The sequence below is a fragment of the Phyllobates terribilis genome, unplaced genomic scaffold, assembly GCF_046119375.1.
Source record: "Phyllobates terribilis strain yellow unplaced genomic scaffold, ASM4611937v1 Scaffold_5__5_contigs__length_657084704, whole genome shotgun sequence".
In the NCBI taxonomy this organism is placed as follows: Eukaryota; Metazoa; Chordata; class Amphibia; order Anura; family Dendrobatidae; genus Phyllobates; species Phyllobates terribilis.
Window position 1 is genome coordinate 19,460,620 of NW_027362765.1, and position 23,033 is coordinate 19,483,652.

General features: G+C 43.2%; 1 protein-coding gene across 1 annotated transcript; it reads right to left on the reverse strand.

Moving 5' to 3' along the window:
• Window positions 1-1,871: 1,871 nt before the first annotated feature.
• Window positions 1,872-20,386, reverse strand: LOC141270548 (uncharacterized). The gene is made up of 7 exons (XM_073680609.1): window positions 20,333-20,386; window positions 13,486-13,590; window positions 12,654-12,833; window positions 12,447-12,570; window positions 12,266-12,363; window positions 11,453-11,546; window positions 1,872-4,474 (listed from the first exon to the last, which is right to left on the reverse strand). Exons 2-7 carry the CDS (start codon window positions 13,561-13,563, stop codon window positions 3,396-3,398), a joined length of 1,653 nt encoding a protein of 550 aa, XP_073536710.1. The 5' UTR covers window positions 13,564-13,590; window positions 20,333-20,386; the 3' UTR covers window positions 1,872-3,395.
• Between the last annotated feature and the right edge of the window lie 2,647 nt (window positions 20,387-23,033).

Below are 23,033 nucleotides of genomic sequence, written 5' to 3' on the forward strand. Positions count from 1 at the left end.
CCCCATGTTAGGCAGGAACTGATCAGGCTTTTATCAGGGCCAGTTAAGTGTACTATATACTATCGGTGCCTGATTGGGCTTATTCAAATCCCGTAGGGACGCTGTTTTTTTTTATCATTTTCTTTTTCTCCAGTCACGGTATTGTGACGGGAATAGATCCTCTCTATCACAAAAGGGTTTTTTGGTGTTTTTAATATTGCTTAATAAAATTTAGTTTTAGAGGATTTATGTTCACTCTTCACATGGCAGTGATGTCATGCGCTGCTCAGATGCGGAGGCGAGCTGCTGCTGGCAGAACTGGAGCAGAGGGGAGGAAGGTGAGTATGAGTGTTTATTTTTTTTAATGTGTGTAATGATGGGGAGCCATACATACCAGGATTGGGATGAGGGGGCCATGCATATCAGGATTGGGGATGAGGGGTGGCATACATACCAGGATTGGGGATGAGGGGTGCCATACATACCAGGATTGGGGATGAGGGGTGCCATACATACCAGGATTGGGGATGAGGGGCGCAATACATACCATGATTGGGGATGAGGGGCGCCATACATACCAAGATTGGGGATGAGGGGTTCCATACATACCAGGATTGGGGATGAGGGGTGCCATACATAACCAGGATTGGGGATGAGGGGTGCCATACATAACCAGGACTGGGGATGAGAGGTGCAATACATAACCAGGATTGGGGATGAGGGGTGCCATACAAAACCAGGATTGGGGATGAAGGGTGCCATACATAACCAGGATTGTGGATGAGGGGTGCCATACATAACCAGGACTGGGGATGAGGGGTGCAATACATAACCAGGACTGGGGATGAGGGGTGCAATACATAACCAGGATTGGGGATGATGGGGCCATGCATGCCAGGATTGGGATGAGGGGGTCCATGCATACCAGGATTGGGGATGATGGGGCCATGCATACCAGGATTGAGAATGAGGGGTGCCATGCATACCAGGATTGGGGATGATGAGGTCATGCATACCAGGATTGGGTTGAGGGAGGCATGAATACCAGGATTGGGGATGATGGGACCATGCATACCAGGATTGGGGATGAGGGGTGCCATGCATACCTGGATTGGGGATGATGGGGCCATGTATACCAGGATTGGGGATGAGGGGGCCATGCATACCAGGATTGGTGATGAGTGGGCAATACTTACCAGGATGGGAAAATTTACCAGTAGCTGCAGCATTTTCCACCCTAGGCTTAAATTCGAGTCAATAAGTTTTCCCAGTTTTTTGTTGTAAAATTAGGTCCTCAGCTTATATTCGGGTCGGCTTATACGCGAGTATATACGGTAAGAGGCGCAAAACACACAGAACTAGACAAAAAACGGGCATAAAGGCAATGATGAGTACAAATACAAAAGATAGGGTCGCGATCCAACTATTGTGTTTCCTGAAACAATAGGAAATAAAAGTGTAAAGGAACCCCAGGAGCCATGTTTTCCAAGCAAGAGGTTTGTTCATGGGGGCAAAAGTTTTCACATAATTTCCTAACCATGTGGAAGGAGAGATTTTGACTACAGATTCCCCTCCTTGTTGTCTATTCAGTGGTTTCACAGCTTTGCAAATGACCTATTTGTTTGCCTCTAAGTGGTCAGAGCAAGAACTGAGTAAATTTTGCTGCATGTAGCCAAGCCAAACATATCATCTTGAGGGCTTCTGATATGAAAGTTGAAACTTAGCTTGCATCATTAAACACATGTAATTGCTAGAATGCCGTATGGTGAGCTAAATGCAATCCTTAGGAAAGGTTCAGATGATCTTTGAAGTAGCAGCTGACAAACTTTGCAAAAGATTGTGAGATCAGGAATTATACAGAACATGTTATAAAAGAGAACTCTACAGAGAAACATGAATTTAAATCCGAGAACTTTATTATACAATAATCCTTACAAAAAGACAAGTGAAAAGACAACAAATTGTGATGCTCATTACTACCCTACCTACAAGAACCAGTTCACACAGATAAAACTGACAGTAATGAAGTATCTTCCTTCCAAAACAAATGTAACCCCTTTCCGACATATGATACTGGTATGTCAGATGTCAGAGCCCCATTTTTGATGCAGGCTCAAGAGCTAAGCTTGCACCATTCAGACACTGACTGTGTAACAAAGCCAGCATCTGCTTTTAACAGCTGCAAGCGGAGCTGAGCTCCATCCACTGCTGTTAACACCTTAAACGCCTCTGTCAGTCTCTGGCATTTAAAGCATGTGGTCCGGGAGCATGCCGTTGCACAAAACCATAACCCCCCACAACACAATCATGGGGTGCCAAAGGGGTTGACTTGGCACCTAGGCGCCTGCTGAAGGCCCCCACAGTTGCCATCTTTGTCCTCGTCTGAAGCCAGCCTATGGCTGGACTTACTAGGAGAATGTCATTTTCACTGTATAATCCAATAGTGATGTATTGAAGTATATAGTATAAGTGATCAGACAAGCACAGGTTCAAGTCCCCTAAAGGAGTTAAAAACTAAAGAAAAAAAAATTTTTTTTTAAATATGTATAAAAAAGTTCAAAATAACCCTTTTTTCCCCCAAAATTAAAAATTAAGAAATAAGAGACATAAACATATGTGGTATAACTGCATTCCATAAAAGTCTGATCTATCAAGACATAAAATTAATGAACCTGATTGGTAAATGCTGTAAAGAGAAAAAAAATCAAAATGCCTGAAATGCATTTGCAATTATAATATCTCTTTGTTGTAAAAATATTTTAGAAAGCTGCATTTGGGGGATGTGTCAGACTTTTCGTTATAGGGCATTGAGTCCCCAAACTGATATTTCGGTGTGTTATTTGGATCTTATCTGCGTTTTGGATAAACACACAGACATTTATTGGTTATTGCTCTTTTTGATAATTATCACTTTATATTGCTTTCCCATTCTCACGTATCATATTATATTTCTCACGTAATATGCGAGTTTGAGGAAGTATTGGATATCCTTCAAGAGACCAGGTGAGTATGGAGCCTTATTGGCAATGCATTTATCCCTGGTCATGTTACAAGTCTCGTTAAAGGGTCAGACATTGAGGGTAGTTACCTCTCGTACGCAGTACTCACCAGATAGTTTATTTTGTCCCATGAGAGCCAATTCAGTTTATCAGTAGCCATTCTATTTTTTTTTGTATTATTGACAACAAAAATAGGTATTTCTCCATGTCAGTTCTTAGTTTTCTAAGAATTTATTTGTGGTTAAAAAAACTTTGCCAACATTCTGGACATGGCAACTTTTTTTTTCCAATGTAAGATCTATAATTTACAATTAGAGTCAAGTTTTGGTTAAAGCACTATCTGCCCTCGGTACATAAAAATTACTCATATCCTTGGTGATTTGCTTTTTAAGAACAACATTTAACACATTCAAAACATTAAAATGTCTTCTTTTCTACGTGACTTCTCTGATGTGTAACAAGATTTGATTTTTGGCTGAAACATTTCCCGCACTCTAAACATAAAAATGGCTTTTGCTCTGTGTGACTTCTCTGATGTCTTACAAAATTTGCTTTCTTGGTAAAACATTTCCCACATTCGGAACATGAATAAGGCTTATCCTCTGTGTGACTTCTCTGATGTCTAACAAGATTTGATCTCTTGGTAAAACATTTTCCACATTCTGAACATGAAAATGGTCTCTCCTTTATGTGAATTATCTGATGTTTAAGAAGATTTGATTTTTGGCTAAAACATTTTATACATTCTGAACATGAATATGGCTTCTCTCCTGTGTGAATTTTCTGATGAGTAAAAAGATTTGATTTCTGGCTAAAACATTTCCCACATTCTAAACAAGAAAATGGTTTCTCCCCTGTGTGAACTCTTTGATGTATAACAAGATCTGATTTCTTGGTAAAACATTTCCCACAATCTGAACATGAATGTGGCTTCTCCCCTGTGAGAGCTTTTTGATGGTCAACACGATTTGATTTCAAGCTAAAAAATTTCTCACATTCTAAACATGAATACGGTTTGTCGTCTGTGTGAGTTCTTTGATGTGCAACTAAAGCTGATTTCTGGTTAAAACTATTCCAATGTTCGGAGCATGAAAATGGCTTTTCCCCTGTGTGATCTTTATGATGTTCAACAAAATTTGATTTCTCACTAAAACGTTTGTCACATTCTAAGCTTGAAATTGTTTTTTCCCCTGTGTGAATTCTGTAATGAGCAGCAAGGTCCGATTCATTGGTAAAAGATGTCTCACATTCTGAACATGAATAATGTTTCTCTCCAGTGTGAACTTTTTGATGGCCAACAAAATTTGATTTCTTGGTGATTTGCTGTTTAACAATCTGTGATGAATGAGAAGAAGGACTTTGTATAAAAGGATACAAACATGAATCTTTGTTGAGAAAGGTTGAAGGTATGTCTGGGGTACCGACAGGATCTTCATTTGTATCTTGTGTGATATTACAATCATCTGCTTTAACATCTGAGTTTCTGGTAAAATTATCTGCCAAAAATAAACCCAAATGTATAATGTTTGAATTTAAATACCTTAAAGTTTCATTGTTTTTTTTTTAATTTTTAAACCATTTCCACTTTTTATTAAAATTAAAAGTCATGCAGTAAAATGTACTGTACTGTGTAAAAATTTTAGGACGGTGTGGAAAAAATGCTGCAAAGTAAAAATGCTTTATTTTTAACAATTAAAATAGAAAGTGAATGAAAAAAAGAAAAATGTAAAACGTCTAAATATTTTAAGTGACCACCCTTAGCCTTCAAAATGGTATCAAAGCATCAATTCTTTTAGGTATACTTCAACTGAATTTTTGAAGGAATTCAGCAGGGAGGTTGTTCCAAACATCATGGAGAACTCACTACAGATCTAATGTGGATGTAGGCTTGCACAAATTCTTCTATCTGTTCATCCCAAGCAGACTTGATGTTGAGCTCAAGCTCCTTGTGGGGTCTATATCATCACTCCCATGACTCATTGTTCTTCTTTATGCTGAAGATAGTTCTCAATAACTTTGAATGAATGTTTGGGGTCGTTATTCTAGTGCAGAATAAATTTGTAACCAATCAGATGCCTCCCTGTTGATATAACATAAAGCTATGTGCCCACGTTGCGGAAATGAAGCAGAAAATTTCTGCTTCATTTCTGCATGTCCTCTCCCGGAAAAACGCATGCGGAATTCCGCAAGCGTTTATCGCGCGTTTTTCGCGCGTTTTCGACATGCGGAATTGCCTTGCGTTTTCTATTGCATTGGAAAGGCAATTCCGCATGCGGAAACGCAAAATTAATTGACATGCTGCGGATTTTTGTGCGCATCAAAAACGCTGCGGAAAAATCCGCAGCATGGGCATAGAACTTGCGGATTCTCATTGAGGACCATGGGGTGCGGATTAACAAGCATTTTACAAGCGTTTCCGCTGCGGAAATTCCGCATCAAATACGCTTGTAAAACGCTACATGGGCACACAGCCTAACAGATAAGGATCTGCCTGTATTTCTCAGCATTTAGGCTATGTTCACACACGTTGTGTTTTGTTGCGTATTTTGCAGCAGATTTTTATACAAAGTTTCAGCTGGGTCTAGCAGTACAAGCAAAGTGTATGAGAAACCAGAATTCTCTGTTCACACATGTTGCTTTTTTTTTTGCTGCGTATTTTCTGCCTTGATTGCATATTTGGAAAATACAGCATGTCACTTCTTTCAGCGTTTCTGCAGCAGAAAATGCACATGCGTATTTGCTGCGTTATTTCACCCATAGGAAGTAATGAGTGGTCAAAAATACGCAGTAAAAACGCAACAAATACGCGCTTTTCTTTACACAGCTGTTTTCCTGCCAGAGAAAAGTTAGCAGCAGATTTGCAGCAGGAAAAAAACACAACATGTGTGAACATAGCCTTAAGATACTAATAAATTGGCAACATTGAGGACTGTAGAGACAGTGGTCAGTCAAGGAATCTTACCCAAGCAGATGAAACACACATCATGCTTATTTCACTTCAAAATTGGAAGCTCTCCAGCAGTGACATCAGCTCAGAACTGGCAGAAACCAGTAGGACCAGCTACACTCATTTACAGATCAGAGAAGTCTGGCCAGAAGTAGTCTTCATGGAAGAATTACGGTCAAAACCACACCTTTGACATGGAAACAAAGCCAAATGAATCAACTCCGCTAAAAAAAATATAGGAACTGGGGTACAGAAAACAGGCATCAAGTTGCTCTGATCTGGACTTGTGAAGAGGTTTGGCTGTAACAGAAGGCAGTTTGTTTGTAGAATGGCTGGAGAGAGGTACAATAATGAATGTCTGCAGGAACAGTGAAGCATGGTGGAAGGTCTTGCAAGTTTGGCACTGAATTTCAGTAAATGGAGTTGGGAATTTGGTCCTGATCTTGTCCTCAGTACTGAGAAATAGATATTATCCATCATGCAGCACCATCAGGACAATGACCAAAGACATTCAGCCATTGTCATTAAGAATTATCTTCAGTGCAAAGAAGAACCAAAAGTCCTGAATGCGATGATATAGAGGTGGACCTGGAATCTTGTAAAATTAAGTCAATGAACATGGAGAACAGATCCAGGCATTGTGATATTCATTTACAAGACTGCCAGAGACAGTCAAGGAAGAGCTATTGGTCCACTATGTATGGGAACTTATGCTGGCCATCTTCACAGATGCAATGAAAATGGATTCTTCAATAGACTGTGCCCACAAACTTAAAAAAATCAAGTATCTGTAAGAGCTCCCAGGTATGCTATAGTCGTAGCCAAAAGTTGAGACAAACACAAATTTTGGTTTTCACAAAATTAGCTGCTTCAGTGTTTTTAGATCTTTTAGTCAGATGTTTTTATTGTTACTTGTCAGGGATTCCACAGACACGACACCGGGGAGATCACGCAATATCTCACTGTGCCGTCACTCTGTCACGATTTCGTCAGGGATCCGCAAGCACATGGTACCCACTACTCTCTGCGTAGGTATCGGTAAGCGACCAGTGAGCGTATGGTGTCACACCTCTGGATTCTAGTGCATGGAATACGTATTTAAAACCCCTGTATGGTCACTGTCAGCTTCACGATAGCCCGATTATTAATATTATTCGCTGCCACTACCGGCCGAGTTTGAAATATAATACAGGCCTGACCGGACGCCTGCGTTCTGGTAGCGTATGGCTTTGGGGGAGGGAACGATTACTGGACAAAAGAAACAGAACTATTAAACTTTCTATTTAATCCAAAAGGGAGGCAGTGTTTAGGAAAAATATATACAAGGATTTTACAAAGGAGACATTACAATACATAAGCAGTTACACAAAATAATAAGGATTAAAGAAGAAACTTGCTCTATAAAGATCGCTGCGACAATTCAATATAGCTGGAGGAGAGCTCTCCTTATGACCGTTCAGCGGAGCGTGACCCCTTGCTTATGATACATATGCTCCCTGCAAAGAGTACTGCTTCAACCTCAGCAAACTATTTTATGCTGAAGGGAGAGACCTATCCACACTCCCTGTGCTGACATCACGGGGCTGGTCTCCAGCTGGCACATTTTTATTAAAAATGCTAACTTCTGCGATAACTTATTGCCATTTTTTCCGTTATGATTTTACCTTCATTTAGAGACCACGCATTTCGTATTTGCGACCCGTTATTCTGGTGCTTTTGTGCTACAGCTCCACGGAGGGGTTTTACGGCTATGGAAAAATAAGCATATTGCTCCTTGGCTGACTCTGACACTAAAAGTATAGGTTCAGTTATTATTAGAATTATGGAACTTCAACTATTCCATATTTCATATCGGCTCCGGTCAGACTGTTGCTTCGACTAAAACTCCCTTTGACATCCTGGGAATCAAGCTCCAACAGTTACGATTAAACTGATTGCCAGCCTGTGTCTAATCACCCCCTGTTTCTGCCAGGGAGAAAGACCCTCGCATTTTAATTAGGTTGTAGCTTTACAAGTCACTTCTACTGTAGGTAATAATTTGCAGATAGACAGATGCTGGACTGTCAGCTCTCCTATGACAAATGGGGGATAAGGGAGGGGTGAACAGGGGCTTGGGAGAAAGACTTCTTGATATCTATGACAGGGGGGAGAAAGAATATTTTCAATATTTTTCGATATTTCCCTGACATTACTGAAGTACAATTTGCATTTAATAAGTATTTAAACTTTTATTGGCATACATCAAGTTTATGCAAAAACTCAATATTTACAGTATTGACTGTTATTTTTCAAGACCTGCTCAGGCAGCTGGGTATCAGCCTCTGGGCAAAATCCTGACTGATGGCAACTCATTTTTCCTTAACCAGTCCTTGGACTTTATCAAAATTTCTATGCTTTTGTTTGTCCACCCGCTTTTGAGGATTGTCCACAGGTTCTCAATGGGATTGAGATATGGGGAGTTTAGTGGGTATGGACTCAAAATTTCACTGCTTTGTTCACCGAGCCACTTAGTTATCACTTTGCCTTGTGACATGATCTCTATCATACTGGAAAAAGCATCATCACCACATTGCTTCTGGATTGTTGGGAGAAGTTGCTATTTTAAGGATATTTAGATTTACTGATGGCAGTGTTCTTGAGCAAAATAGTGAGTGAGAATCCTCCTTTGGATGGTCTAAGGATGCTTTACTATTGGCATGACTCACATTTTTTTATTTCTTCAGACATTTTGTTTTCAGACTGTTTGGGACATCTGGAAAAATGATTAACTTTACCCCAGTCCTCTGCCATCCAATCCCGGATCTACCTGTAGATATAAGTCTGTCCTTTATTTTTTTTTTCTTTGAGAGAAGTGTCTTCTTTGCTGCCCTTCTTAACATCATGACAGCTTTCAAAAGTTTTCACCATATTGTGCGTGTACACGCACTAACATCTGCCTGCTGCCATTCCGGAGCAAGCTTTTCACTGGTGTTGAAACAATCCCGTAGCTGAATTTTCTTGGCCCTAGCACTTGCTAGGGTTTCTTTGGCACCTGATGCCTTCTTTACAGAAATTGCACCTCTCTGTTTGATGTTTTTGATGATCCAATAAATTTACAAGCAGCAATGTTCTTTCCGGTAAAGCTCTTTTGATGCAAAGCAATGGTGACTGCATGTGTTTCCTGGAGGTAACCATGGTTAACAGAAGAAGACAATGATTTCAATCAGAAGCACTTTTTTAAGGCAACCAGTCTGCTCTAATAACTAAATCATCATGACAGAGTGATATCAGCTGTCATTCTCAGATGCTGTGAGGACACAGCATTTTAACTCAATTATGCCAGATGTAAATTTTCAGTAGGCCAGGAGACATGCTATTATCTTTATGTTGACTTTTGTATTTATGTGTTTTTCTTTGGTTGGTCAAGAAGCACATACTATTGTTTGTATAAGCCTGGATGATGACACTTGCGTTAATATTTACTGCAACTTATTGCCTGCTAACTTTGCAAGTCTGGGATGCAGGGTCATTGATCAATGATGTTTGCTAATATGTTTATTACCATTGTATAAGTCCTTGTGGCTTGTTGACCTGCAGAGCAGTGGAGGACAAACTATGCAAATTAATGAAATGCTCAAATAATGAGATGAGCCCCTTCCACCTTCCCAATGACCTGTGGATGATGACATGAACCACAGATGTGGATATAAAAAAGATCCCTATCCTTCTGAGAGGACCTTTACAAAATCACAGCCAAAAGACTCTAAAGAACAGCAACCAGGACACATTGCTGCATAAAGAGGGACACAGATTTGACTCTACAGGATGTCAGCTTAGGGGACCACGGCCCCAGCTGGAAGAACACAGATCTGCTCCATTGACTATCACTGGTCCCATGTAGATGGTTGGGACCCTCCAGTCACCGGCCCCATGGATACGCTCGGAGAAGCCAGGTTGGGACCCTCCGGTCACCTGGTTACATACCTCATTGGACCGTCAGCTTCCTAAGCTGGTTATTACCTCCTATCTGTGGCGGTCTGCCAAAAGCAGGGTGCCACTGGTGGGGGTAGTCAGCTCTGGAATCCCAGGAGTCGCAGCTGCTCTGATCCCGGCGAGTCAGCAGAAGGGTGAGACTTTGAAATTTACACCATCTTGGGTATTTGCTGGGACTGTTCTATATGTTTACTGTTTGTTTGGTGGTTCAATAAATTATTGCCACACTGTTTTACCCTAATCCTGTGTTGTCTGAGTAGTATTCTGCCTACGGGAGCCCCCCATGTCTCCACAGATGCCTTTATTGAGGGACTTTACATCAGAATATTCCTAAGCTCGAAATAAACATCGATTATAGGGATGAGAGAACAGATTCGCAGAACTTTGGTCCAGCAGCCAAAGATAGCTGACAGGAGAATTTTGGCACCTTTTTGGATTAACAGCTCGAAATCATGAGTGCGTCATGCCTCAATGATGACGTCATTCTAAATCAGAAGAGGTGACGAGAATTAAGGCAGGTAGGAGGCTGTTCGTAGGGCTCCCGTCTGGCAGCCACACAATACTAATGTGGCAGCTTGACTGGGGTCTTGTGAATCTTTTCGCTCATCTTTAGTCAATTATCATTTCTTTAAAAACTGTTTAAACAGGATGAAACATTGCAACCTGGCCAAGTTGTTTTCGAGGTCAATTTTAATGTAGTGTCCTGGGTAGATAGAGACACCTTTAAAAGAGTTTCCCAAGCCAGACAGGACAGTAGAAAAAGAATGCTTAAAGCACATCTCTACGACATATGTCATTTTCTGCATTAGTCATAGGAGAAAAATTCTACCCGCATATCAGCTCTTCACAGCACTCATTTGAGAATGTTTTTTTTTTTTAAACAGCACATTCTTGGGTGTCCCATCAGCAATGAGGTAGAAATAAGTGATGATCCCTCAGCTAGAGCACAAAAGTAAGTAGCGAAATATTAATCATATAAAAAATTCATGAAAAAAGATAGATGTTGCGACATTTCTAGTTCAGTAGTGATTATGGGTCAGACAACTAATAGTCAGAGTCAAGAAATATCAGATCGTTCACCGATGGATCCCTCGCCCTCTACTGATGTCAGTTTAAATTTTATTCCTTTTCTGATGAAGATTCTACTGTTAGATGAGTATGTTGTGTAATTTGTGGACAATGCTAATTACTACGACCTAGGATATAGAGCTGGAAAAATCTTGAACGATGTGTTGAGGAATAGGAAGCCAAAATATAATACAGGATACATGACTACTTCATTCATCTAATTTGCGGGATGATTCTCAACCTTCACACTTGACAAGTTTTTTTGTGTTAATGATGATCTAGTATCTAGGACTTTTACCTCTAAGACCCTGATGACCAGCATTCCTAATAATAATCACAATAACTGTCTATACTTGTTATCTCCATGTTCTGTATCCTGGAAGTGCAAAGTAACTTTATATAATAGAAGCAAATGGTTCCCAAATCCAAAAACTGGAAAAATTCCTCATTAATACAACAGCAGATGGTGCAGAAATAAACGACTCACCTGGGCGGTTATCTGTAGGAATCTCCTCATTACTCCGCTCATCATCACCCCTCACATATGTCTCTGTAGTATCAATATGGGTCAGATCTTCACGCTGAAACAAATAATGTAAAATTCACAAAGAGATGGAGAAGTCACGTAAAATGTTTTAAATGAATAAAAAAGCCAAGATGCTGCCAAAGTTTTTTTGGGTTTCATTGTTTAGACATTCACTGTGCAGTAAAAATTACATGATAACTTTATTCTCCTGGTCAGTATTATTACCACATTTTTATATTATTTATGTTTTACTAGTATGCGAGAAAAAAAACATTACATTTTGTCATCATATCCCAATAGCTGTAAACTTTCCTTTTTTTGTGAAATAGTTTTTTTTAGGGCTAGGCTTATAATTTATTGCTTCCACTTATTTGAACATATCACTTTTCAACCTCTTTTAATTCCATTTTTTAGGAAGATGATGTGACTAAAAAACCCCAAATTCCAATGTTTAATTTTAATGTTAGACGATTTCTGCTTTTTTTTTCTATTAATAGTCTTACATTGGGACACGAATCTATGATTGGTAAATCATTTGTCACTGCAAAACTTCTTTATTGAAGCATTCTGTCCTGTATAACTGATTAGATGCCACAGTTGTTATTGACCGTAGCATGTAAGGGGCTAAAAGTGTTTCCAGGTATGAGATATTGATGACCTAACCTTAGGATAGGCCACCAACACAATACCAGTAGAAATTCAAAAGCAGGGTTCAATAATCAAAAGACCTTCACATCCTTCTACACATTATAGGGGAGACTTCTCTCTATCTACCTGATGATCCTCAGGAACATTGGGTTCTTCTTGCTTACAGTCCTGTGGAAGAACAGGATGGGGACATCTCTCTGGTGTTGTCTTCTTACTGGATAGATCTGGAATAAACACATACAGGGACTGAATTCATTCTTTATATACAGATAATTATAGGCCATCTGTATTTAATCCTGTCTATTACCTGGTGATGTGAGGGGCTGGGGATCCTCCATCATGATGTCCTTGTACAGATCTTTGTGTCCTTCTAAATACTCCCACTCCTCCATGGAGAAATAGACGGTGACATCCTGACACCTTATAGGAACCTGACACATACAATGATACAGTCACCCCCCTGATCCCTTCATTGTATTACTTTATAATGTCCCAGCATTCCCAGCAGTGTCACCTCTCCAGTCAGCAGCTCAATCATCTTGTAGGTGAGTTCTAGGATCTTCTGGTCATTGATGTCCTCATGTATCAGGGGGTGAGGTGGAGGCCCCATCATTGGGCTCAGGGGTCTTCCCCATCCCTCAGATACAGGGTCTTGACAACGCTCACTAGAGGTCTTCTTCACTACTGTGTAATCCTGGTTATGGAGATACATTAATAAATTTCACTGTAGACAATAACAGAGCCCCTCACCTCTTTAGTTATGTCTGCTGAAATACAAATTCAGCAAATAACTTGAATTTGAGAAGAAAATTCAATTTTACATTGAAGTTATGTGATGCCAATTGAATGTTTATTATTATGGTCTATCCAGAATCAAGCACATAATAAATGTAGGATGTGAAAAAATTAATACCTCGGCGCGCTTACCTGTTTTGTCTCATCTGTAGCCTGCTGTACATTCCTCCATGCCTCTTCTTTTTGTCTTCCCTTATTGCGTGCATCCTACTTTCACCTGCTTGACTTAGTAGGCCTCTAATGTCATTGCATGCTCTACCATCCGATGAAAATTCTGATGCCGCAATGTTATGATGTGTGTTGCCTTACATGTGGTGGGGAAGGCAAAAATAAGAGGCGAGGAGGCTTAGATGGTGGGCTGTGAGAGAAACAGAATAGGTGGGCAGTATTAATTATTTTTTTACCATTTTGCCAGCAGGCCGTGATCTTGCCGAATTTGCGTGTAGCAAAAAATTTGAAAAGAATTCTGTTTCTGCTTCATAAAATTTACTAATCTAGTGTTATTATCATAGATAAGCATGATGTAATGTGACGTCAACAGAATCTCTCACCTCTCCAGTAAGCCGGAAGAGGATCTCTAGGGTGAGGTGTAATATCCTCTCTGCCATCTTGTCCCTGTCCCTATCCATCCTTGACGGGTCAGTCAGGAAAATTCTCTTAAAAAGAAAATATCCACTAATAGGATCTGATATTGCAGGGACCTAAATGTGAGGAAGATGAGTTTCATGTAATAATACAATGCGCGACAAAGGTATAACAAAATGTTATAATTATAGACCGTTTTCACTTTTAAATAATGACATTAAGTTATATAGCAAATTAATTGCCTTCTGCATTAAAAAAAATCTACACTTAATTGTGAATACAGACCAAGTTTGTTTTAATCCTGGGAGAGAAGTTAAGGACAGCACTATGAAAATTCTATTCTTAACAAACCTTGTTACAATTAGTAAAATTAAAGCTGTTTCTGTCATCTGCTGAAAAGGCATTCGATAGACTTAGCTGGTAATTCTTAAATTTCATTTTTCTAAAGTCTGGCTTCTCCGGTGATTTTTCCAGCAAAATATTGGTCCTTTATTATTCCCTTCAGTTACAATTAAAATTATCAACATCCTTCCAAAACGCCATAATTGTCAAAGTGTCTAGCATTTAAATCTGGCAATTAGACAGGACAGGAGACGGGTACACTATGCAAGATACTCAAAGAAACTTGCTTCCAGTTCACTTAAGCTACAAACAGTTTTCCCATGATTATTTATGTCATAAATGACTCAGTTGTACTCAGTGCACTCTTCCATGTCAGCCCCTCTCTCCTCCCCTCTCCTATATACAGCTCAGATGCTCTTTAAACATTCCTAAAATACTCAAAACCATCCATTGCCACCGTACAACACTGAAGACGCTCTTATAAATCACTGAACCATCTGCTCTTTGTCACTTTTACTAACTGCAGGAGACATCTCCCCTAACTCTGGCCACCTTGTACTGATAAATTTTACTTCTTTTCCGCAGCACACAGAAACTCTGATTATCTTATTGACATTCATTGCAGGCCTTTTCCTGTCTACTTCAACTGTGGCCTCTGTAGCCAGAGTATAACATTCCCTACATTCCCAATGTCTTCATTTCCATTTTTATAAACCTTCTGGCTCTTATTGAAACCTGGATTTAACAGTCTAACACCACCTCTGCTTCAGCTCTCTTGTATGGTGGCTTACATTTTTCCTAAACACCCATACCTGAGAAAAGAGTATGTGGAGATGTTCACCTTCTTTCTTCAAAATGTGCTTTTCAGATTATCCCCCCAGTACGCTCCTTTATGTACCCCTCTTTTGATGTCCACACAGTCAGTTGGTGTTTGTGTACCACCTTCAGACAAACCCAACCAGTTCCTGGTTCACTTTGCAACATGGTTTCTGCACTTTCTATCCTGTGACATTCCCACTGTCATTGTGGAGGACTTTAAAATCAATATTTATAATCCATTCTTCCCATCTGCCACTCATCTTCTGTCGCTAACCTCCTCTCTAGGTCTTTCACATCTTACTAACTCTCCTACACATGGAGATGGGAATACACTGAACCATAACTTCTTCCAACTTTGCTCAGTGTATGATTTTACTAACAATCCTATACTGCTCTGTGACACAATATTCATTCCGTTTCTGTTAATATTTGTCGCCCCCCTCATGACAACCCTACATATAGCTTGCAATCTTCATGAAATCAATCAACCTATTAAGAATTTACTGTCATCATTTGTCCCAATCTCCTCCTTCTTCTATCTCAACTTAGCTTTGATACATAATAAGACACTGAAAAAGTGTCTTTGATGAAGCCTACACCTACACAAAGAACACACAATGGCAACATTGGCACATGTTGCAAAAACATTTTCTTCAGCGATGCTTTAGGTGTGCCAAACATCTGTGGAGAAAATTACATTAAGCAGAAAACTTCATCCAGTATAGGTTTATGCACGAAAATATAACTGCCTTTGATCTTGCCAAACAAGCCTACTTCACCACAATCCCAAAGTGCAGGCTCCTATCATTAACCTCAGTGCTGACGATTGGCCATTTATTTTACAGAAAAATGGACCATTTTATGCTCTTGAAATGGTCAAAGAAGAACTTACCAGGCTTTTCTCTTATTCTCTCCCTTCTACCTGCACCAGTTTACTTATTTCCTCTCACCTCCTACAGTCCATCGCCCAGCTGTCACTGCTCATCTAACTAAAATAGTTAACCTCTCTCTTTCCTCCAGTATCTTTCCTGAGGCCACGCCTCCACTATTAGTATTTATTAGTATTTGGTCAGTATTCAGTCAGTATTTTTCCTCAAGAGTGGGAGCCAAATCCAGGTGAGGAACAATCAGAAAAAAGGTATAATAGAAACAAGTCACCAATTCTGCATTTGTCACCCACTCCTGGTTTTGGCTCCCACTCCTGAGAAAAATTACTGACCGAATACTGACCAAATACTGATAGTGGGGCCTTGGCCTTTCTCTTTCAAACATGCTGGTATACCATTACTAAAAATAAATACTTTGTCCAGAACTGCACTGCTAACTACAGACCTGTGTCTAATCTCCAGAAATGTTTGGTCTACTCTAATCTGATCCACTATCTCTCAGATAACTTGCTACTTGCCCCTTTACAATCCAGTTTCAACTCTTTATACTCTACGGAAAATGCCCTCACTATTGTCTCTAATGAACTATTGCACAAACCATGAGAAGATTTGGTCACCAGTATAATCTCTATGCTGAGGACACCCAATTATACTACGTATCTTCTCCTGGCACCCCCGCATTACTACAAAATAGATTTTCCGTTGTTATTACAGGGAATCTGTCACCCTCTGGGACATTTTTACCTATTAATATGGGCATAGGGCATACAGGTAATAGAATGGTTAAAATAGTCATACCTGTATACCCATAACTGTGGTCTTAATGTGCAGAAGTCGTGTTTTACTCGTGTATGCTAATGATTTCTTACAGGCTCCGGAAGAAAACCTGGAAGAAAACTCTGCCTCCGATCTTCATTTGCATACCATCCCCACTCCCATCAGCATCACAGTGCCATGTGACGTGTATTGCTGGCCCTGGAATCCCACGCCAGAACCCTGCAATCGCACGATTATACTTACCTTTTCCGTCCTGCCGTGGGCATTGGCTTCATTGTTCTTCTAAACAGACGCCGGCGATTCACTACTACTTCACCGGGCACTGTGACGCTGATAGGAGGGGGGTGGTATGCAAATGAAGATCGGAGGCAGATTTCTGGACATCAAGACCGCAGATATGGGGCATACAGGTACGACTATTTTAACCATTCTATTACCTGTATGCCCATATTAACAGGTAAAAACGTCCCAGGGGGTGACAGATTCCCTTTAAGATCATGTCCACCCCCTATCTACAACTAAATCTTAGAAAGACTGAACTCCTTGTTTTTTTTCCCTCCACTAACCTACCTATGCCCAATATTGCCATTTCTTTGTGTGGCTCTACCATAACATCAAAGCAGCATGTTCGCTGTCTTGGTGTTATATTTAACTCAGATCTTTCCTTCACTCCCTATATCCAATCACTCACTCATGTCACCTGCTCATCAAAAACATCTCCAGAATCCGGCTTTGAAATTGCAAAAACTTTTTCTTTCGCTCTTATTCATTCTCGTCTGGACTATTGCAACTCTCTACTAATCAGTCTCCCTAAACTTTCCCCTCTCCAACCTATTCTGAATGCAGCAGCCTATTTCTGCCCAGTTGCTACTCTGATGCCTCCACCTTGTGCCAGTCATTCCATCCGCTACAGACTACAATATAAACTTATCACTCAAACCCACAAAGCTCTTCACAATTCTTCACCGCCGTACATCTCCTCCCTCATCTCTGTCTATCACCCTACCCTTGCTCTTCGTTCTGCTAATGATCTAAGATTGTGATTTGTCTTGAAAAAGAAGCAAGTCCAGCTTTGAAGCGCGTCGCCAATAAATGGCAACATTTCTAAGCATCAACACTTTGATCGAAGTCCTTTTACGCACCCAGGAGCGCAGCAATTTTAATAGAGATTTCCATTTTCTGTACGCCAATGATCTACAATTAATATTCTCCATAATCTGTAATTACCGCTTTTGTTGCATGCCAGTTCTCTAATATATATTACCTTGACAATCTGATTAAGGCCCCGTATTAAAAGTTTAAAGCATACAATAAAGACATATCTCTTTAGAATGGCCTATCACATCACTGTATAAATCTAATTGCTCTCTGTTCCTTTCCTAAATTTTCCTCAAAATATGGCCCTTTCTATTATCTGTTCCTTCACCTCCATGCACTAAATAGCACTTACTGTCATAACTGTACTTACACAGATACTGGCTGGTGACCGGATCACGCATCTTTACTGGAATACCCCTATTTATTATAATGATGACTGGACCATACACGACAAACACTTTTTACCTTTCGTGTTCCCCCCCTATTTTCTTATAGATTTTTAGGCTTATCAGCAGGGACCTCACGCCTCTAGTTTAAATTGTAGAATTATGTCTTACTCTGTAATATCTTTATTGTTTGTACAAGTCCCCTCTAACTTGTAAAGTGCTGTGGAATTTGTTGGCACTATAGAAATAAACATTTTATATATTTATAAATCTTTCAATATTACAAATGGCACCAGGCAAGGTTGCGCTGTTTCTCTGCTACTATTAATTCTATCATTGGAATCCATTCTAGAAAAAAATCGAATCCAATAATAGAATACGGGCATCCATTGTAATAATGGCTCTTAAAAAAAAAATCTCTGCTTGTGCATATAGTATTCAATTTTTACTCTCAGATCTCCAATCTTCAAATCCAGCGCTGCTGTCAGACTAGAAACATTTCCGGCTGGTCTCAAATTTTAAAATAAACTACGAAACTAGAATTGTTTAACGTGAATGTTCCTAAAGACCTGTGGAACCATATGGCTAAGGCCATGGCCCCACTATCAGTATTTGGTCAGTATTTTTTTCTCAGGAGTGGGAACCAAAACCAGGAGTGAGTGATAAATGCAGAATTGGTGACTTGTTTCTATTATACCTTTTCTCTGATTTTTCCTCACCTGCTTTTGGCTCCCACTCCTGAGAAAAAATACTGGCCAAATATTGATAGTGGGGCCGTGGCCTAAGGGTGGAATGCCATTCAATTCTCAGATTCCTGGGGACCGCAGTGTTTGGGCCGACATATTTTGCCGGCCCATTAATTTCTTCCTGCTCTGTGAGCATGCACACGCAATCTTCACTCTACTGAACGATGAGGCGCATGCAATGAAATATTCCATCCTGTCACCAGTGCCAGCGTCAGGACAAACTATGTGGGCGGAGATAACGGGCAATTTGTTTGGCCCCTGACGGATGGTATAAATATCCAAATGGCCCTTGGCAGAAAAAAGATTCCCCACCCCTGGTCTAATCTGTTAAAAGCGATTATTCTACCAATAGCCTTATATCTACTTCAAACCCTACCAATTAATGTTGACCCCTTTTTTTCCCCTCACTAAAAAGGTGACTCTGTGTGGGTTAGCTTAATTAGGTTATGGGCTGTCCAGTGGCTCAATGGTTAGTTCTCCTGGGATCAACATCTGTAAGGGTGCTTTCACACTGCATTTAGAGACACACTTGGTGGCTCTATCGGGGTATACGTCCGAAACACCTGCAAAGCGTGATTTGACGCATGCGCTGATGAGGCCATAGACTGCAATGGTGCTGGCAGAGCGAACGTGCACTCTGACATGTATCATTTTCGGGAGTGTACGCCTAATGGACATAGTAGATTGTGACTGGGTGTCCACCTCCAGTAGGTGTACACTCGGGAAAATGATGCACAGCAGATTGCACGTTCGCTCTGCCGAAACCACTACAGTCTATAGCCCCGTCGACGCATATTTCTGGATCCCGTCTTGCGGGGAGTTCGGACATATGCGCCGATGGTGCCACAGAACGTGTACTAAACGCAATGTGAAAGCACCCTAAGGAGTTTGAATGTTCTCCCCGTGTTTATGTGGGTTTCCTCCCACACTCCAAAGACATTCTGATAGGAGATCTAGATTGTGAGTCCCAAAGAGGACAGTAATGATGATGAAGCCTGTACAGCGCTGTGGAATATGATGGCGCTATATAAACAAAGTATAATAAATAGATAGCTGGCTAGGTAATTTATAAGAGATGGGCAGGCTTGGGGTCCGATTGTAGAGAAGAGGAGATGAGTGTGCTCGGTGCTTCTGGTTTCATAGTCTAGGGAATTAGAGACCCCCGAGTCCCACATGGACAGCACGATCAAGCTGATTAGACAAAGTGAGGCATCTTTCATGTCACCCGAAGACATGATTGTAGACCACCCTAATAATGGCTACTAATGCAATGTCTGTGAACCTACATGGGCTATCAGAATTCCTTTACTCCTGGTGGAACTAAAAAAAAAAAGATAAATTATGAAATAATGGTTGAAAAAAAAAAAACAAAACCCCAAAACATCTTTATTACACTTATGTGGCGTCACTGCAATCACTAAGACGTATGAGAGAGAATGAGGAGAAAACATCACCTAGATAATGGTAATAGATATCACATAGATAATGACCAACACAACAGTAACCGCATTTATGCGAAAATTGAAAATAAAAAATAAAAACTAATTACAACAGCAGAGTCGCTCTTTTTTTCCCACAATCCACCCGTAAAAAGGTGATAGAAGTTATAACAATGAAGAGATAGGTCCTTTCGTATACAGCCCACCCCACAAAGGCAACTCGTGATACAAGAAGACCGGAGGAAATGTAAAGGCCCAAAAGGCTGGACGGGAAAGGGTTAATGCCCCCTGCGCCCAGTAATGGGGGGTCTCCACATACCTCCACCTGCAGAGCCGCACACCAGATATATGGCTGTTCTGTGCGCACAGGACCTGTGATGAGGTCACAGCCATGTGATCAGTCACACAAGGGGGAGGAGTCAAGGGAATTCATAACAACATGCATGGAGCAAAGTTGTATGTATACAATGTGTGCAAAGCGGAGCCGCGTGTGTACGAGGTGTACGGAGCGGAGCCGCGTGTGTACGAGGTGTACAGAGCAGAGCCGCGTGTGTACGAGGTGTACGGAGCAGAGCCGCGCGTGTACGAGGCGTACGGAGCAGAGCCGTGTGTGTACGAGGTGTACGGAGCAGAGCCGCGTGTGTACGAGGTGTACGGAGCGGAGCTGTGTGTGTACGAGGTGTACGGAGCGGAGCCGCGTGTGTACGAGGTGTACGGAGCGGAGCTGTGTGTGTACGAGGTGTACGGAGCGGAGCCGTGTGTGTACGAGGTGTACGGAGCGGAGCCGTGTGTGTACGAGGTGTACGGAGCGGAGCCGTGTGTGTACGAGGTGTACGGAGCGGAGCCGCGTGTGTACGAGGTGTACGGAGCGGAGCCGCGTGTGTACGAGGTGTACGGAGCGGAGCTGTGTGTGTACGAGGTGTACGGAGCGGAGCCGTGTGTGTACGAGGTGTACGGAGTGGAGCCGTGTCTGTGTATGAGGTGTACGGAGCGGAGCCGTGTCTGTGTATGAGGTGTACGGAGCGGAGCCGTGTGTGTACGAGGTGTACGGAGTGGAGCCGTGTCTGTGTATGAGGTGTACGGAGCGGAGCCGTGTCTGTGTATGAGGTGTACGGAGCGGAGCCGCGTGTGTACGAGGTGTACGGAGCGGAGCCGCGTGTGTACGAGGTGTACGGAGCGGAGCCGTGTGTGTACGAGGTGTACGGAGCGGAGCCGTGTGTGTACGAGGTGTACGGAGCGGAGCCGCGTGTGTACGAGGCGTACGGAGCAGAGCCGCGTGTGTACGAGGCGTACGGAGCGGAGCCGCGTGTGTACGAGGCGTACGGAGCGGAGCCGCGTGTGTACGAGGCGTACGGAGCGGAGCCGCGTGTGTACGAGGCGTACGGAGCGGAGCCGCGTGTGTACGAGGCGTACGGAGCGGAGCCGCGTGTGTACGAGGCGTACGGAGCGGAGCCGCGTGTGTACGAGGCGTACGGAGCGGAGCCGCGTGTGTACGAGGCGTACGGAGCGGAGCCGCGTGTGTACGAGGCGTACGGAGCGGAGCCGCGTGTGTACGAGGCGTACGGAGCGGAGCCGCGTGTGTACGAGGCGTACGGAGCGGAGCCGCGTGTGTACGAGGCGTACGGAGCGGAGCCGCGTGTGTACGAGGCGTACGGAGCGGAGCCGCGTGTGTACGAGGCGTACGGAGCGGAGCCGCGTGTGTACGAGGCGTACGGAGCGGAGCCGCGTGTGTACGAGGCGTACGGAGCGGAGCCGCGTGTGTACGAGGCGTACGGAGGGGAGCCGCGTGTGTACGAGGCGTACGGAGTGGAGCCGTGTCTGTGTACGAGGCGTACGGAGCGGAGCCGCGCGTGTACGAGGCGTACGGAGCGGAGCCGCGCGTGTACGAGGCGTACGGAGCGGAGCCGCGCGTGTACGAGGCGTACGGAGCGGAGCCGCGCGTGTACGAGGCGTACGGAGCGGAGCCGCCCGTGTACGAGGTGTGCGGAGCCGCGCGTGTGCGAGGTGTACGGAGCGGAGCCGTGTGTACGACGTGTACGGAGCGGAGCCGTGTGTGTGTACGAGGTGTACGGAGCGGAGCCGCGCATGTACGAGGTGTACGGAGGGGAGCCGCGCGTGTACGAGGCGTATGGAGCGGAGACGCGCGTGTACGAGGTGTACGGAGCGGAGCCGCGCATGTACGAGGCGTACGGAGCGGAGCCGCGCGTGTACGAGGCGTACGGAGCAGAGCCGCGCGTGTACGGAGCGGAGCCGTGTGTGTACGAGGTGTACGGAGCAGAGCCGTGTGTGTACGAGGTGTACGGAGCAGAGCCGTGTGTGTACGAGGTGTACGGAGCAGAGCCGCGTGTGTACGAGGTGTACGGAGCAGAGCCGCGTGTGTACGAGGCGTACGGAGGGGAGCCGCGTGTGTACGAGGTGTACGGAGTGGAGCCGTGTCTGTGTATGAGCTGTACGGAGCGGAGCCGCGCGTGTACGAGGCGTACGGAGCGGAGCCGCGCGTGTACGAGGCGTACGGAGCGGAGCCGCCCGTGTACGAGGTGTGCGGAGCCGCGCGTGTGCGAGGTGTACGGAGCGGAGCCGTGTGTACGACGTGTACGGAGCGGAGCCGTGTGTGTGTACGAGGTGTACGGAGCGGAGCCGCGCATGTACGAGGTGTACGGAGGGGAGCCGCGCGTGTACGAGGCGTATGGAGCGGAGACGCGCGTGTACGAGGCGTACGGAGCGGAGACGCGCATGTACGAGGCGTACGGAGCGGAGACGCGCGTGTACGAGGCGTACGGAGCGGAGCCGCGCGTGTACGGAGCGGAGCCGTGTGTGTGTACGAGGTGTACGGAGCGGAGCCGCGCGTGTACGAGGTGTACCGAGCGGGGCCGTTTTCTAAACGATGTGTAAGGAGCGGAGCCGCGCATGTACGAGGTGTACAGAGTGGAGCCATGTGGGTTTGAAGCAGAGGCATAAGTGTACAATGTGGACGGAGCCCATCTGTGCATGTACAAAGTGTAATGTGATTTGTGTAAAGT